General features: G+C 34.4%; 1 protein-coding gene across 3 annotated transcripts in view; it reads right to left on the minus strand.

The window, feature by feature from the left end:
• The window catches only part of AQR (aquarius intron-binding spliceosomal factor), a 111,492-nt gene that overhangs the window by 74,441 nt on the left and 20,828 nt on the right, over positions 1-16,223 (minus strand). For all 3 annotated transcript variants that reach the window (XM_072738203.1, XM_025998417.2, XM_072738204.1), the window contains 5 exons: positions 10,652-10,687; positions 7,807-7,927; positions 5,335-5,475; positions 3,863-3,931; positions 2,694-2,794 (listed from right to left, as the gene is read on the minus strand). In XM_072738203.1, coding sequence (XP_072594304.1) covers positions 2,694-2,794; positions 3,863-3,931; positions 5,335-5,475; positions 7,807-7,927; positions 10,652-10,687 — 468 coding nt within the window. The remainder of the gene's footprint in view (positions 1-2,693; positions 2,795-3,862; positions 3,932-5,334; positions 5,476-7,806; positions 7,928-10,651; positions 10,688-16,223) is intronic.

The following is a 16,223-nucleotide window of genomic DNA, read 5'->3' on the forward strand; positions in this document are numbered from 1 at the left end:
CTATGAAATAGGTACTACTTACTGTCCCAATTTCCGATTTTCCCACTCGTGCTCAAAGAAGTGATGTTAACTTGCCCATCATTACACGGCAAGTGAGTTGAAGCCTATTTAAGTCTGACTATTCTCTTAACTACACATATTCTAACCATTACACAAACAGCTGGCATTTCAATAAAAAACACAGAGCATATTTTTGGAATTCAGAAGAAGAAAGTACTTTAGTGGCCTAAAACAGTTTGTCTAGAAGTGCTTACATTAACCTTCAATTAAGTGGAGTAGAGAGGAAAGGGTACTTAAAGAAGAACTTAGTTTAAGAAACAATGAATAGACTGGGCTAAGGATTTGGGGGAGTTACAAAACATAGTTGGGGATTTCTGAATGCCACTGCAAGGAGTTCAGAGTTTATCCTATGGGAACTAGAAAACCACTGAAACTTTATGAATAGGAATATGGCAAAGAAAATAAAATTTCGTTCTCGTTTTTCTTTCTTTTTTTTTTTTTTTTTTTTTTTAAAGATTTTACTTATTTATTCGTGAGAGACACAGAGAGGCAGAGACATAGGCAGAGGGAGAAGCAGGCTCCCCACAGGAAGCCAATGTGGGATTCGATGCAGGGACTCTGGGATCATGCCCTGAGCCCAAGGCAGACACTCAACTGCTGAGCCACCCATGCGTCCCAAAAATAAAATTTTCTATAAAGATGGCTAGTAAGGCTCATTGTTGTGGGAAAGTTGGAAGAAACACCAGATAGGAATTTATTGGAGTGCTTTAGTCAGGAGCTGTGAAGGCTTGTTATAAGACAACAGCAATATGAATAGACAAGAAGAAAAATGACAAAAGATGATCCAGTAGAACTGGCTGATGGGATACAAATTGCTAGTCAAAGGACTGTAGTATTCCAAGCCCTACTGTCTGGAAGAATTAAGAGAGACTGGGCAGAAAGGCAATGGAGAAAAACAACGGATATTACTTAAGCCAAACTGGAGTTCATGGCAAATAGAAGTATATCCTTCAACAACATGGGTTTGAACTGTAGGTCTACTTACGTGCAGATTTTTTTCAATAAATACACTATAGTACTGTGAATATATTTTCTCTTCCTTATGATTTTCTTAACATTTCTATTCTCTAGCTTACTTTATTGTAAGAGTATAGTATGTAATAGATATAGTATACAAAATATGTGTCCACTTACTGTTACCAGTGAAGCTACTATCAGCAGTTAGTTTTTTGGGAAGTCACAAATGATATATGGGCTTCTGACTGTATGGTTGGAGGGATCAATGCCCTCAACCTACATGCTGTTCAAGGGTCAACTGTACATAGCAAAGGGTCATACGAAGATAAGAAAGCAGGGAAGAAAGGGCCACAGAGATTTATGGTTAAATCATACTGAGAGTGGGTTTAAAAAAAAAAAGAGTAGTCAAATAATGCAGATGCCATGCGATTAATCAAGAGGCTGTTGGGTGGGAAGACACCATGAGAAATGAGACTAGAGTTGGAAAATTAAAGAAGGGATTTTCCTACTCTGACCCTAATATCTTGTCCTTATAGTTCTCACTGCCTTACATTCAAACTCATTTCACTGACACATAACTTTTCTCAGTTCCTCCCATTTTCAGTAACCACCAGCATAACTACAGGTTTCACTTCTTTTTGTCCTTAACCCTCTTTTCATGGTTTATGTATCTCACTAGATCATCTTACTCATACTCATGGCTTTCATTATTAGCTACACATGTATAGAGCACTCTCCTAAGAAGAAAAAATAAGATAGAGTTAGAAAGTTATCATAGGCCCAAGGGAAAGGAGTCTTCAGCATATTTACATAAGCCAGGAAAAAGGAGTGGAAAAGAACAATAAAAGATGGAGACAAAGCAAGGAGTGCTGCTCCAACAGTCATCATGTAGATAAGGCAAGGTTACAGTTAGACCAGTTAGCCTGAGAGAGAGAGAGAGAGAGAGAGAGAGAGAGAGAACTCTTAGAGTATGTAGATCTTCCCCATGTCCTACCAATAGCATTTTATTTGGTGAAATAAATACTTGCTGACAGACTTAACCAACTGATAACAATTATTATTAAAAGAATCCATAACCCTCACCTGCTTCTTTAATCCTTATACTTGATTTATTCTTCTCCTTAGAATATACTACCACCAAATATACTAGATAATTGATCTGTTTGTTACTGTCTTCCCTAACTAGAATGTAAGCTCTATAGAACAGGAATTACTTCCATTTTGTTCCCTGCTATATCCTCTATATCTAGAATAGTACCTGGCAAAATGTTTATGATTTTTTTATTGAATGAATAAATGAATGAATGATAGTCAGTGTATAAAAGTCATTGTTAAGAGTAAGAGTAAAAAAAAAAAAAGAAAGAAAAGTTGGATTGACAGCCTGAAGAGGTGAAGAATATCGAGAACTATCCATGACAGACAAATTATGGTTAATAGACAGGGAGAAGATCAGTGATATACTTATCACTGTGGCAGAGGAAAAAAAAGGGAGAAAAACATGTTGATATTGTGGCTTCCCCTTTAGATCTTTATATAAAATATTCCTCTGACAGTAAAAGCACTTAATTATTTATTTGGTTCAGCCTTATATAAAGCAAACAACAAACTAGTCAATATCATGTTAGACTCACAGCCACCATAACAAACTAACATGGAACAAAGCTTTGGCAACATACTGTTCTCTTGCTTCTGGATCCATCTTTTCATCATTCTTTTTAATCAAGTTCCAGAATTTTCTTAGCTTAGGTGTCTTTTTTAATTCTAACTCCAATCGTGCCTGAAAGAATGATGTGATATTACATCAACAGTAACCCCAAAATTTACAAGATTAAAGACAAGCTCAACTATTAGCTATTTTTCCAATGTGTGGACACAATGGGATAAAACCTGAAAGCAACATGATAAAACCTGAAAACAAAGAAATAATTCTATTTTTAAAAACTATTCAATTCTAACAATTGTTGATAATAACTAAAAGATAATAATAACAACTGCCTTTTCTGTCAAGGTTTTAAGTTCAATAACCAGTTAAATTTCTTTCTTATTTCTAAAATTAAGGATTTAAGCTTGAAAAATTAGAGCATTAACAGCTATTAATAATAATCACTGAAATTTGAAAAATGAGTCTGAAACATTGAACATAGAAACAGCTGTCACTAGTAAACAAGGAAATGTCCACATTTCAAATGGCATTTACCAGTTTTAATCTAGCATTCATCTATATAAGTCTGTTTTTATCACCATCAACTGGTACCTATGAATAAGTTTGCATATCTGTCTATTGGCAAAAAACCCATATGCAAAAAATGAAATTCTGAGTGAGTTTATTATTTAAATTTCTGAAATTTGATAGTTATATAACTTTATTCCCTAAGATCAATTAATTTGGTTTTGATAGTAACAGATATGATCCAGTAAGTCTTTGATGAAAAAAAAATGAAGTCATTAATATTAAACATTATCTAGACCTTCTCCTATAGCTATGTGTACGTTCTAATCGTACAAAATAAAAAAATTCAAGTTGTATTTAGTCTAATCCAAAGACACACACAGAAATAATAACCACATTTTGTTAATTTAATCCTTTCTTTCTGAGCTCAATAGATACTACCTTATTTTACCTCATAATAATGACAAACACCTACTAGCTTACATATAAAAACTTTAAAACTACAAAAACTACATGTGGGATAAGTTAATGCATACTGTATTAAAAATATTTTCTAAGCAGGAAAAGGGATTTTTAGTTATCATTTTAAATCTATATTAAAGCTACACAGTTTTAGACCACATTTCCCACTTATATAACACAAATACACATAAGTTTCTGAAACTAGATACTTACAGGCTGTAAGCCCATCCACATTGGGAGGGAGATAAGCTGCTGTACTTGACTCCGTATCAAGTCTACTTCCTGTTTAAGGCACAAAGAAAACAAATTTATAAGCATACCAGTATTTTAACTGAAATCTTTATATAAGGAATATACTACCTTTTAATTTTAAGTCCTTGGGTGAAAACATGCCACCAACACTTTCAAAGTAATGATATCTTAATATTTCCTATTAAGGGCTTGAAGTGCTGGTCAGTGTTCCTATGTGCAAGAAGGCCATGATGTGCCTTATAGAGAAAATACATATGTTATGACAAGGTTTGTTCAGACTTCAGTTACAGTGCTGTTGGCCATGAGTTCAATGTTAATGAGTCAACAATATATTATTACATAAGGTGTCTTTAAACAGAAACACATAAAACAAGATTATGTATTGACTGATTGATGAAAATGTTGTGACTGTAGGCTTGTAGGCACCTAACTCTATATTTTCCCTAGGAGCAATGGTTCAGTTTTGGTCAATTCTGTGCAACTACTTCATAGACCTAACTACCTCAAGTAATAAGAACTGACGGCATACTGAAAAAATTTAAAAATTTCAATAATAAACTAGTTTTTAAGTTAATCAAATCTAGCACCAAACTAATACTAAATAAATCTTGTTTTTGTTCAATTTCTGATAACCATGTTTATATTTACATTTGCATTGTGTAGTTTAATAAATGCTAAAGAGAATAGTAGCATTCACTTGGGGCTTCACAAATCTTTTTTTAATGCCTTTACAAGATTCACATGAGGTAGTACCTACAACAAGTAATAACCATCCATCTATTAACAACCATTCTTTTTTTTTTTTTTAACAACCATTCTTAAGAAAGAATCCCATGCATTCTCCTGCACTATCAGTTCAGAAGCACTTATTTTTAAATAAATAGGTACAGACCTCCACATAACCAGAGTAGAGAAGTGCAAATAAAATATTAATTACCATAAATATTTAATTCTTTTGAAGATACTCTTATGAAAGATGAAAATGTATCATATACAACCTAAGAGATTTTCAAAGATCATCTACAACTGCCCCTAATCAGTCAACTCAGAATACAACTCTCCTGCTGACCTGCAGCCTGTGCATGAAGCATGACTAAAAAGAAATAAAGGTAGTTTTGTGTGCAGCTTGTGGCACAGACCTCATTACTCAAAATTCAAATTAGCCAGACTCTTTGCTGTTCTACCTTTTAGTTCTGATTATTATTTTTGTTAGAGTCTAGACAGAAAAAAAGGAGCTGTAGTCCAAATCTATTTTAAAAGTGAATGGATCTTCTAAAATGTTTTTAAGAAGTCGCTAAAATTAAGCTTTTGGCATTATCCTCCTTCCCTACTACCATGGAAGAAGAGTTGGTCATAGAGGGTAATTTCATTTATGTTTAACTTAAAAAACAAGAGCATTTACAAGTATTCCCCAAAGATAAAAGTAAAATTACCAAACTATTGAAGCAATGATCAAGAAAAAGCAGTAAGACCGTCTGTTCATGGAGTGAAAATTCAACATCGGTTTCAGCTAATGCTGCTTTCAAGATACACTTAAAAAAAAAAGGAAAGTGGTCGGGCTTCTTCTTAAAAGTCTGAAAAGAGAATAAAAATTTATTTTGAAATGGCTTGCTCTCCATTTTTCCCTTAAACAAACATCAGTAAGACTCTTTAGAAGTCTATTAACAAAACCAAGTAATTACCAAAAAAGATTATTTTCTTACTTATAATTAATGGTAGCAAGTCAAATACAGGTTTCTGGCAAGACCATGGAAGAGTTGCAGAAAACTTTACCTAAAAAAATGGGGGTTTTGTGTGTTTGTTTAAAAAAATATTTTTATTTTTTCACTTTTATTAAAGTAATCTCTATGTTGAACATGGGGGCTTGAACTTATGACCTCAAGATCAAGAGTCACAGTCTCTCCTGATTGACTCAGCTAGGTGTCCCTAAAATAGTTGTTTCACTTCCTTTTTTTTCTTTTATGGATTATGCTCATATTTAGGTTAAGCTTTGTTTTCTAAGGATCTGAAATGTTTTAACTCTTCTAACTTATGCCAAAAGATGTTTCTTTAGCAAGAATTACGGTTTCCCATTAACTAATCTCAAAGATAGCCTCTCTTGCTTTGTCTTAGCTCTTTACTCTTAACATAAGTAATGTACAAAAAGTAAATAATGTAAATATATTCAAGCTTCCCACTGATCTGCCTCCCCATCTAGTTACTTCCATATCCATCTCTTTTTCAGAGAAGTGTTCCAAATGTGTGGTCTATACTAGTTGTTTTCATTTCATTTACTTCTGTACAACAGGTTTCCACCTCTCATATGTCCCTGAAGCTGTTACGGCTGTCAAGTCCGACGGGCTCTTTCAACCCTCCACCACTTTTCAATGTGCTGAGGAGTCCCCTCTTCTTTTGTTGTATACACAGCAGTATTCTAGGGTTCTAATCTCATTCTTTTTTTCCCCCTCTCTTGAGTTCAAGACATATGCTAATGATTCGAAATATACATCCTCAGCCCAGATTACTCTCATTAACTCTAGATCTCAAGATTTCTGTCTACCAGACAATTTCATCCAGATATTCAAAAGGCAATTTAAACTCATGAAATCCAAAAATCAATTCAACAATTTTGTACCCTCGAGAGTACTTCTCAATCCTCTATTACAACCTATTTTGGTAAACAGCAATATCATCTATTACACGCGGTTGCCCAAGCCCGGAAAGTTATTGAAAATAACATTCTTCCTGAATACTAATTATTCAATTATGAAATCTAGTCAGTTCTACTTTCTAAATATGTGTGTACCCTATTCTCTTCATCTGTATTTCTCTACTTCAAGCCCTAATCAACAAAATGGTCTTTATAACACGCAAACTGATCAGGTCATTCTTTAGCTCAAAACTCTTCCCTCTCCTTTCCTAGAATAGTTTGAAGCAACTTCAAGAAATCCCCAGGATTTTTCAATAATACACAAGGCCTACAGTTTACTCTGGGCTCTAACCTGCCCAAAGATGGCACTTACTAAATGAATATACAAGAGAAGTGCCCATGGTTTTATCTTAAAGAGTTTAATACTTCCTCAATTTAGAGACCAATGTCATAAAAAGATGGCAAGTACCTGTGCCTTTTCTTTATTTAAAAAAGTTGATGAGCGGACCATTTTATGGCAGCCAAAGAATATCTAGATTTTAGACCTTTACTGACCAAGTCTCTATTACACTGGCACTACTAGTCTACTAGAAATTTCTAAACAGGAAAGCAGACCCTAAATTGGGGATATAGAGAAAATTGAAATTACAATTTAAACCATCTATCTTGACTTTGGCAACAGTACTTTATGTATGGAAAACTACAAATATTCTTGGTCATGAAAGAGGACACTGAAAAATATTATCTCATTTAAGCACTATTTGTGCTAATGAATATGAACTTCATATCAATCTGATGAAAAACCTTTATAATCCATACCATTCTTATTTCAAGCACAAAACAGAAAAATAATTTCACCTCCATAAGTTTTTGGTTCATAGTAAATGAGTTTGAACAAAGTATTGAAACCAAAAAAAGAATAGTATTTTTTATACATTTTTTTTTTCTCAACACTTGCTTTATTATTGGGCAAAGTTCTGTCCCTTTTTTTTTTTTTAATTTTATTTATTTATTCATGAGAGACACAGAGGGGAGGCAGAGACATAGGCAAAGGGAGAAGCAGACTCCCTGCAGAGAGCCTGATGCAGGACTTTATCCCAAGACTGTGGGATCATGACCTGAATCAAAGGCAGATGCTCAACCATGAAGCTACCCAGGCATCCCCAAAGTTCTGTTCTAAAAGCATTACTTATTATCAGTAAAAAGTTCTGCTACTTTTCAATGGCTTTTTAAGTGAGCACAGTATGAAAGCTATGAAGTAATTTAAGTCTGTTACCTCCCATGCAGGGACATTTTCTCTGAATTTCTCATTCACCATACAGCAGATTGACATTAAATAGGCCTTGCTGGACACCTCTGGAGAATAATTCATCCAGAGGTAATTTTCAAGATACTGGCTGTGAAGAGTGAAAAAGCAGAGTATTTCATTAGTTACCACCACTCACTATAATATGTCACTCACCTGGAAAAGCATGATTTCTATAGCTTCCTGAAAACTTTTTAAAAACCACATAACTTGAACATCCTTCACAAATTTACCTGTAATCAGGTCACTGTTACCTGCTACAAATTTATTTATAATTGCAGCTTTGGAGAATGAGAGTTTATACTTTTAAGGCAGGAAGTCAGCAAGGATTACTAAGATCTTATTAGGACCATCAGAACACTGGATATTCCCTATCTAAAGCTCTTAATGAAGTAAAAAAACCAAAATGGTATAATGGGTAGTTTCTGTAGATAAATGTATCTGAGACAATACTACCTCATATAAGGACCAAATGACCTCCAGACACTAAGAAAGAGACTTAATAATAAAAAAGAAGCATTTCAATACTTAATTTATTAGGTATTCAACACAAGTCAGTTTTCAAGGTAACTGGTGTTTTCCCCTTAAGATGCTAAAATTCTTATTTTAAGATTGTGGTGAAAATATTCCTAAATAAATTTAATTATTTCTGATTTCTAAACATAACTTAGCCAATTTTTATCATTCAGGGTAGTTATAAATAACAATTACCATAATGGGGTTAAAATACTCTCAAGCACTAATGAAAAAAAGCAAGGTATTTTGTTCCCACTTTAAATCACTCCATATCCATGTTGTAATCACTCACATACATGTGTGCATACCTATAAATATACATAAGTTAAGTGGTTTAGATTCTACTATAGCGCTGTAGTTTTCTACTTCCTTTCATGCTCACATCAGTATTTTCATGGGTCTATCTTTAGCAATACTTACATTATTTATAAGAACTTAAGAAACTGGGTAAGTGAATTTTTACTTAAAATGATGGTCAAAGGCTCCAAGTAAGAAAGACACTTGAGTGCTCTTTCATAAATAAAATGCACAAAGCTTCATTTCATTCCTTTCTTACAAGTTTAAATTCCTTTTTCCTGAATTATATCCTTTAGAACTTCTCTCACCAAGTTCGTTAGTGTTAATCTGTCTGCAATTTCTTTATTTTATGATAGTTTAGCTGATCATATAATTCTTTCTGGGTTGTTAGTGATTTTTTTCTTATATTAGTCTTATTATTTTACATTCTCTATTACTACAACTGAGAAATCTACAATTAATCTGTATCTTTGAGTATTATCTTTTTTTCCGCTAGCAGATAAGATCTTCATTCCATCTTAGTCTGTCTTCAGTTGCTCTAATCAGAATTACTGTACTTCCTGAATTTAAAAGTCATGTTTCAACTGTAGGACATTCTTAACCACTATATCTTCTAAATTGCTGTTCTCTCATAATCTCTTCTGAAATTCTTATTGGACTTTCTCATTTTCACCACCGTATCTCTGAATTTCCTTTTATACTGTTCATCTCTATTTCTCTCTGCTATTATCTAATGAATTTTCTGTATCCCAGGTCACTAATTCTGTCTTTAGCTGTGTCTAGTCCACCAAAGGCCTCTGTTGTTTTATTGTGGTTTGGTTTACTCAGTTTTGCAGATGTTGCATTTTTCACAAATTGAAGGTGTGTGGCAATGCTGCACTAAGTAAGTCTATTAGCACCATTTTTTCCAACAGTATTTGCTCACTTTGTGTCTGTCACATTTTGATAGTAAGAATTACTAAATAATTTGGCAGTAAGAGTATTTCAAAAAACTTTTCAATATTATTGTACTTGTTATGGTAATCCATGATTAATGATTAAGAGTTGTTGAAAGCTCAGATGATGGTATTTTTCAGCAATAAGGTATTTTTAAAATTAAAATTGATATATATATATATACATATATATATATATTTTAGACATACTGCTGTTGCACAGTTAATAGACTACAATATAGTATAAACACCACTTTTATATGCACTGGGAAACCAAAAACTACATTTGACTTGCTTTATTACAGTGGTCTAAAACTGAAGCTGCAATATATCCTAGGTACCTGTAGATAATTTGTCCACTGAATTTTTAAATTTCAATAATTTTTGTTTTCCCCAAATCTATTCATTTTTAGTGTCCTGTTCCACATTCACAAGCTCAATTTCTTCTTTTATACTCATAACTTTAAACATAATGACTTGACAGTGTATATCAATTATTTAATTACCTAGGGTCCTCGGTGGGTGGGGTAGGGGTCTAATTCTGTCCTTTGTTATTTCAACTGACTCTTGCTTAAAGCTGATTATCCTAACATGGTTTGTAACTGGGGAATCTGAACTCCTCTCTACGAAGGTTTTATCCATAGGAATTTTTCTGCATTTGGAATACATATCCCTCTAGGTATCTTTGTTTCTCCTGGATGCCTCAGAGATATCACTGACTTGTCACAGTTAATGTGAAAAAAACAAGTAATGTTTTGTCTTGGGTGTTATCTGACTACATACATTTTCAGATGAGGAACTGAGGCTATGAGAGTAGATGATTTGATATAGGTAGGTGGGTAGGGGGATGAATGGAGTAGGTGATAGGGACTTAGGAGTGCTGTCGAAATGAGCACTGAGCGATGTATGCAGTTGCTGAATCACTATATTGTACACCTGAACATAATGTAACACTGTATGTTAACTACACTGGAATTAAAAAAAAATGATAAGGCATCTCTATGGTATACAGGCAATACAAATCTGACAGTATCTTTAACTTCATCCAAGTAAAGCCTTTAACTCACCTAAATTCCAAGAGCATTATCTTTCGGATGGCAAACCTAAAGTGTAAAAATAAATAATAAAAAAATGTTTAAACAGAAAATATAAACATTTCAGAGTCATTAATGCAGATGCATTTTGGAATCTTGCTTTAATATTGACCAACATATCAGAATAATAATATTTTAATATGCACTGAAGAAAGCTAATTTTGCTTTTATATTTTTTTCTTTGTATTTTGTCAGGGTGGTTTATTTTTAAAAACTAAAAAAAGTTACTTAAGTGAAATCTTATCCTACCCCTATTAAATACAATTAGCACCATGACATACAAAGATATAACACATACGTTAATAAATCAAATAATTTTAATGAAAACATAAATGTTCATCATTATTCATAATACTGAATTACAACTGCCAAAAGCTAGCCTATCTTAATTTCTTAAGCACTGACAAATATTCTTTTTTTCAATATTGAAAAGGAAACATTCTGAAGTCATGCCCTCCTGAAAGTACAAGGGACACATGTATCTCTATCACAAAAATAGGAATCAGACTTTTCAAAGGTTTTCTAAGTCTTGGCATTAAGTCTACAATATAACAAAACTGTGAAAGGAATATGAGATAACTCTCCTTACTATACTCTTTTTAAAGTAGAAGTACTTTGTTTCACAAGAATAAATGATGCTGTAGTTACCAGGTATCTCTCCAAAGGGCAGTTCAACCGTCCACTAATTCAGTTTTATCATTTTGTATATTGGAAATAAAGTAGTCAGGCCAGAACACTGCCACTAGATAACAGCCTCCAGCTTTGAAAATTAAATGAGTAGGCATTATGAATTTATATTACCCCAGCAGACCAATATCCTGTCAAAATACTATTCCATTGATATCTCTTACACAGTTTCACCAAGCAGTATCACAGAACTTTAGTCAGAATAAAATGTAGGTTCTTACTGTGTAAAAGCACACAGATATAACACTGACAAGGTACTAGCTTCTATACCCAGACAGACCACTGAGTAGATATGACATCTTGTGTGTCAGACACACTAGATCTCCAGCTGCAGACATGCTGGAGAACAGAATTCCCTGCATCCACTATGCACTCAATTGGATGCTTAATTTCTTCAGCCACAAATAGGACTTCATGATAAAAGAAAAAAATACCAGTTCATGAGATAGAAGATAGTATTCTGGGGGCTCAGTTGGTTGAGCATCTGACTCTTGGTTTTGGCTCAGGTCATGATCTCAGGTTCATGGGATCGAGCCCTTCATCTGGCTCTGTACTGGGTGTGGCGACTCCTTAAGATTCTTTCTCTTTCCAGGACTCCTGGGTGTCTCAGCGGTTGAGTGTCTACCTTTGGCTCAGGGTATGATCCTGGTCTCCTGGGATCTAGTCCCACATCAGGCTCCCCACAGGGAGTGTGCTTTTCCCTTTGCCTATGTCTCTGCCTCTCTCCCTGTATATCTCATGAATTGGAAAAAAAAAAAAAAAAAAAAGATTCTCTTTCCATCTTCCCCCTGCTCTCTTGCTCTCTCTTTCCCCCGTCCTTTCTCTAAAAAATAAGTATATAGATATGAAGAAAGAAAGAAGATAAGTAGTCTGGTCATGATTCAGCATTACCCTCACAACATTTTTTAAACATTCTGGGACCCAGTTTCCTCATATTCAGAAGAGGTGAAGTGGCCAATTTACTTTTGGATGAATGGTCAAGAGGATAAAAAGTTATGACAGTCAAGATAAAGCAAAAACACTCTTCTAGCAATCTTGGTGATATTCATTACATTTAGAGTTTTATGCTTCTGCCAATAAACTATGCTGCTATAACTGCCCACTGTTTCCTCTCTTGGGGTATAATGTGTGAAAACATGAATCTGGAGTTATGGAAGCCCTCTTGCAACCGCATAGGGTATGTAAAAAAAAAAAAAGATTGTTAAAAGGCTGACAAAAGCCTTCACATGAACTTCTGAACTACTCATTCTAGATTTATTGTAGATGATTAAAAAAAAACAAGTAATAGTGAACAAAAGCCAGCCACAAAAGAGTATATATACCATGTGATTCCATTTTTTTAAAGTTTAAAAACAAACAAAACTATAGTGTTCATGTTTCCATACTTACATCCTAAAATGTTAAAGCAAAAGGCCATGGAAGGGTTTCTGAGATGCTGACAAATATTGGCTTTTGTTACCTTGATGGTGGTTATGAATGAAAATAATTGAGAAGGCTATACCCTATTCCGTGTTATATTTCATAGTAAAAAGTAGTTTAAACAATTTTTTAGGTTGTTTTTTGTTTTCTACTTACTGAAGTAATCTCTACATGCCATGTGGGTCTCAAACTCATGACCATGAGATCAAGTCTCATGCTTTTCTGACTAAGCCAGCCAGGCATCTTGGGGTTTAAACATTTTAAATAGAACAAATATAAACACTGGCAAAAGTAAGCTACACTATAACTCACTCTTTTTTTATACATGAAAACCACTTAGACTCATAACAGAATTAATAGTATACCAAAGTGTGCTGGTTAAGGGAATTCTAAAGTGCAGTTGATCCTGCACTACAAAAGAATAGAATATCAAAGAGTCAGAGAACCATGATTTAATACCCCGTTCTTCCTCTGACTACTGGAAAACATTTTGGGTTAGCTACTTAACTCTTCTGTACTGCAGTTTCCTCATCAATAAAAAAGGATAATAACAGCGACTATCATAAGGTTGCTGTGAGGAAAAATGAACTACTACACATTCAAGGTGCTTAAAACAGAATCTGGTATATAGTAAGCACTCAACAAATAATAATCATGATTATTTTTAAGAATTTTATTTTTGAAAACTTTTTTTTTAAATTTATTTATTCATAGAGACACATACACAGAGAGAGAGAGAGAGGCAGAGACACAGGCAGAGGGAGAAGCAGGCTCCATGTAGGAAGCCCGACGTGGGAGGGACTCGATCCCAGGTCTCCAGGATAACACCCTGGGCTGCAGGCGGCGCTAAACCGCTGCACCACCAGGGCTGCCCTATTTTTAAGACTTTAAAATCAAAAAGATAAAAATATGTTAAGATATGCTTGCCAAATTTGATATTTGCATAGCAAATATGCAAATATGAATCAACTGTGTAATAGACCACACATTACATGGCTGACTAGGCGATATATTTTACTACTTTGATATCCTAAGTTATCATTTATACCATAAGAATATTAAGAATTGGTTGATTTATTTCCCAGATTCCTCCTACCGAAATAGGGTTGACATGCAAAAAATCAATGTACCTTAATGTACCTTATGCCTATAAACTGCCTATTTTGGTAGCTTACAAACAAGTTAATAAATCTTACATCAAGTCATGACCCAATAAAGATTCTACCAGCACATGATTCAGCAAAACAACTTCTTCAGACATTAGTCTAAAAAATGGTCATTTAAAAATGTAAATATGCATTATTTACCTTAGGGGGGATGGGGATTAAAGAGTACATTTATGATAAATATATATACATTACAGCTTATGTGTATAGAAAGAAGCACACTTAACTTTTTGAACTTTGAGATTTGGAGGCAGAATGTAATCAGGTTACTTTAAGTATCAAATGTGTACAAGATGAGAAAATGACCTGGAAGAGTGCCATGATAAATCCTAGTGGGCCTGGCCAACAACAGCTACTTCCTTTAGCAATTAAAAAAATAATATAGCCAAGTATGTAACTTAAAAATCATTGGCAGATTTTGGTTATTAGTTACATAAAAATTATCTTTAAGGAAGAAATATTAACAGCTAAGGTTTAAATGAAATAAACAAACAAAACCACAATTACTTTCCACTGGAGTAAAAACCTGTTCTGAAGAGAGAGAAAACTAGTTGTGAAGGGTCAAGATAATTTTCAGATTGGTATATTCTTAATACATAAGAAAAAAGAATCCTAGAATTTATCTATCCACTCATCTGAAGTTTTACTAGGCAATCTCATCCATAACCATTCCCAGACCAACAGTTACATATCTGTTCAAATGTTGCATCTTCAGAGGATTTTCCCCCACTCATTCAATCTAAAATATAGGCCTTGCCACACTACTAAACCACACTTTAATTCACAGCACACTACTCCTTGCTAACATTATGTACCTATGTATTTCCTGTCTGTCTAGACTAGAATTGGAACATAAGTTATCATTTATAACTTATTTAATTAGTTATAAGTTTATTATAACTTGCTCTCTGTTGTGCCCTTAGCACTGAAATGGTGGTTGATACAAAGTAGGTTCAACCCTGTCCTCTTTTTTTTTTTCCTTCTTAACTTATTTATGATAGTCACACAGAGAGAGAGAGAGGCAGAGACATAGGCAGAGGGAGAAGCAGGCTCCATGCACCGGGAGCCCGACGTGGGATTCGATCCCGGGTCTCCAGGATCGCGCCCTGGGCCAAAGGCAGGCGCTAAACCACTGCGCCACCCAGGGATCCCAACCCTGTCCTCTTTTTTGAGCCCTATACTGAGATACCCAACTGCTTATTCTGTATCTCCACCTGTATGGCTCTTTAGTACCTAGAATTCAAAATTTCCAAAAGTGGATTAATGATCTATGCCCAACTCCAACCCTAGCAACAATAGCAGAAGTCAGTAATGGAATCACTGATCACCCAGCAACCTAAACCAAAAACTTAAGAATCACCTTTGATTCCCCCCTTTCCCTCACCCACCACATCCAACCACCAACCACCTTGAAACTTCTATCTCAAATTGGCACATTTCTCCATCTCAATCTTCCACTGGTTAAAGCCATCATTATCTTGAACCTAACTACTACAATACTCACCAAATTTCTTGCTTCTTATACCGTCCACATTCTCTTTTTAAAATATCATCCCCATGGCTTAAATGCTTTAACTGGCTTCCTATTATTCTTCAAATAAGAAACAAAATCCTTAACATGGGCTTTGGCCCTGCCTCCTTTACAGGCTCATGAATCAATCATTAAAGCAAAAGAACTAGCCTCTCATTTAGACAATAGGCCATGTTTTGCCTTCACAATATTTAATAAAATTAACCTTCTAGGGCTCAAACACATGAAAAATAACACGTATGAAATTTTGTAATTCTTTTTTACTTTCATAACCTAAATGTTTCCATTTCATATTAAAACATTTAGTCAATTGTCCTTTTTAAAAAAAAGATTTTATTTATTTGACAGAGCATATAAGCACACAAGTAGAGGGAGAGGCAAAGGAGGATGGAGAAGCAGGGAGCCCAATATGGGGATTATGACCTGAGCCAAAGGCAGACACTTGATGGACTGAGTCACCCAGGCGCCCCTCAATTGTCCTTTCAAAATACTCACTGGGCATATATGTCTATAGCTGCAGATATAGAAATATGCCCAAACTATGCTGGGGGGGGGGGGGAGACATGATATGGGATGATGTGTAGAGTATAAACTTTCTATATTAAAAAAATCGAGCCGGGGGGGTACCTGGATACAGACACATATGTAGATAAATAAATTGAGGATTAAGGGGCAGGGAAGATTTCTTGAAACTTATCCCTTCTGTATATTGTTCAAAAACAATTTTTATTATTTTATATAT

This window comes from Vulpes vulpes, chromosome 15 (assembly GCF_048418805.1).
Source record: "Vulpes vulpes isolate BD-2025 chromosome 15, VulVul3, whole genome shotgun sequence".
Lineage (NCBI taxonomy): Eukaryota > Metazoa > Chordata > Mammalia > Carnivora > Canidae > Vulpes > Vulpes vulpes.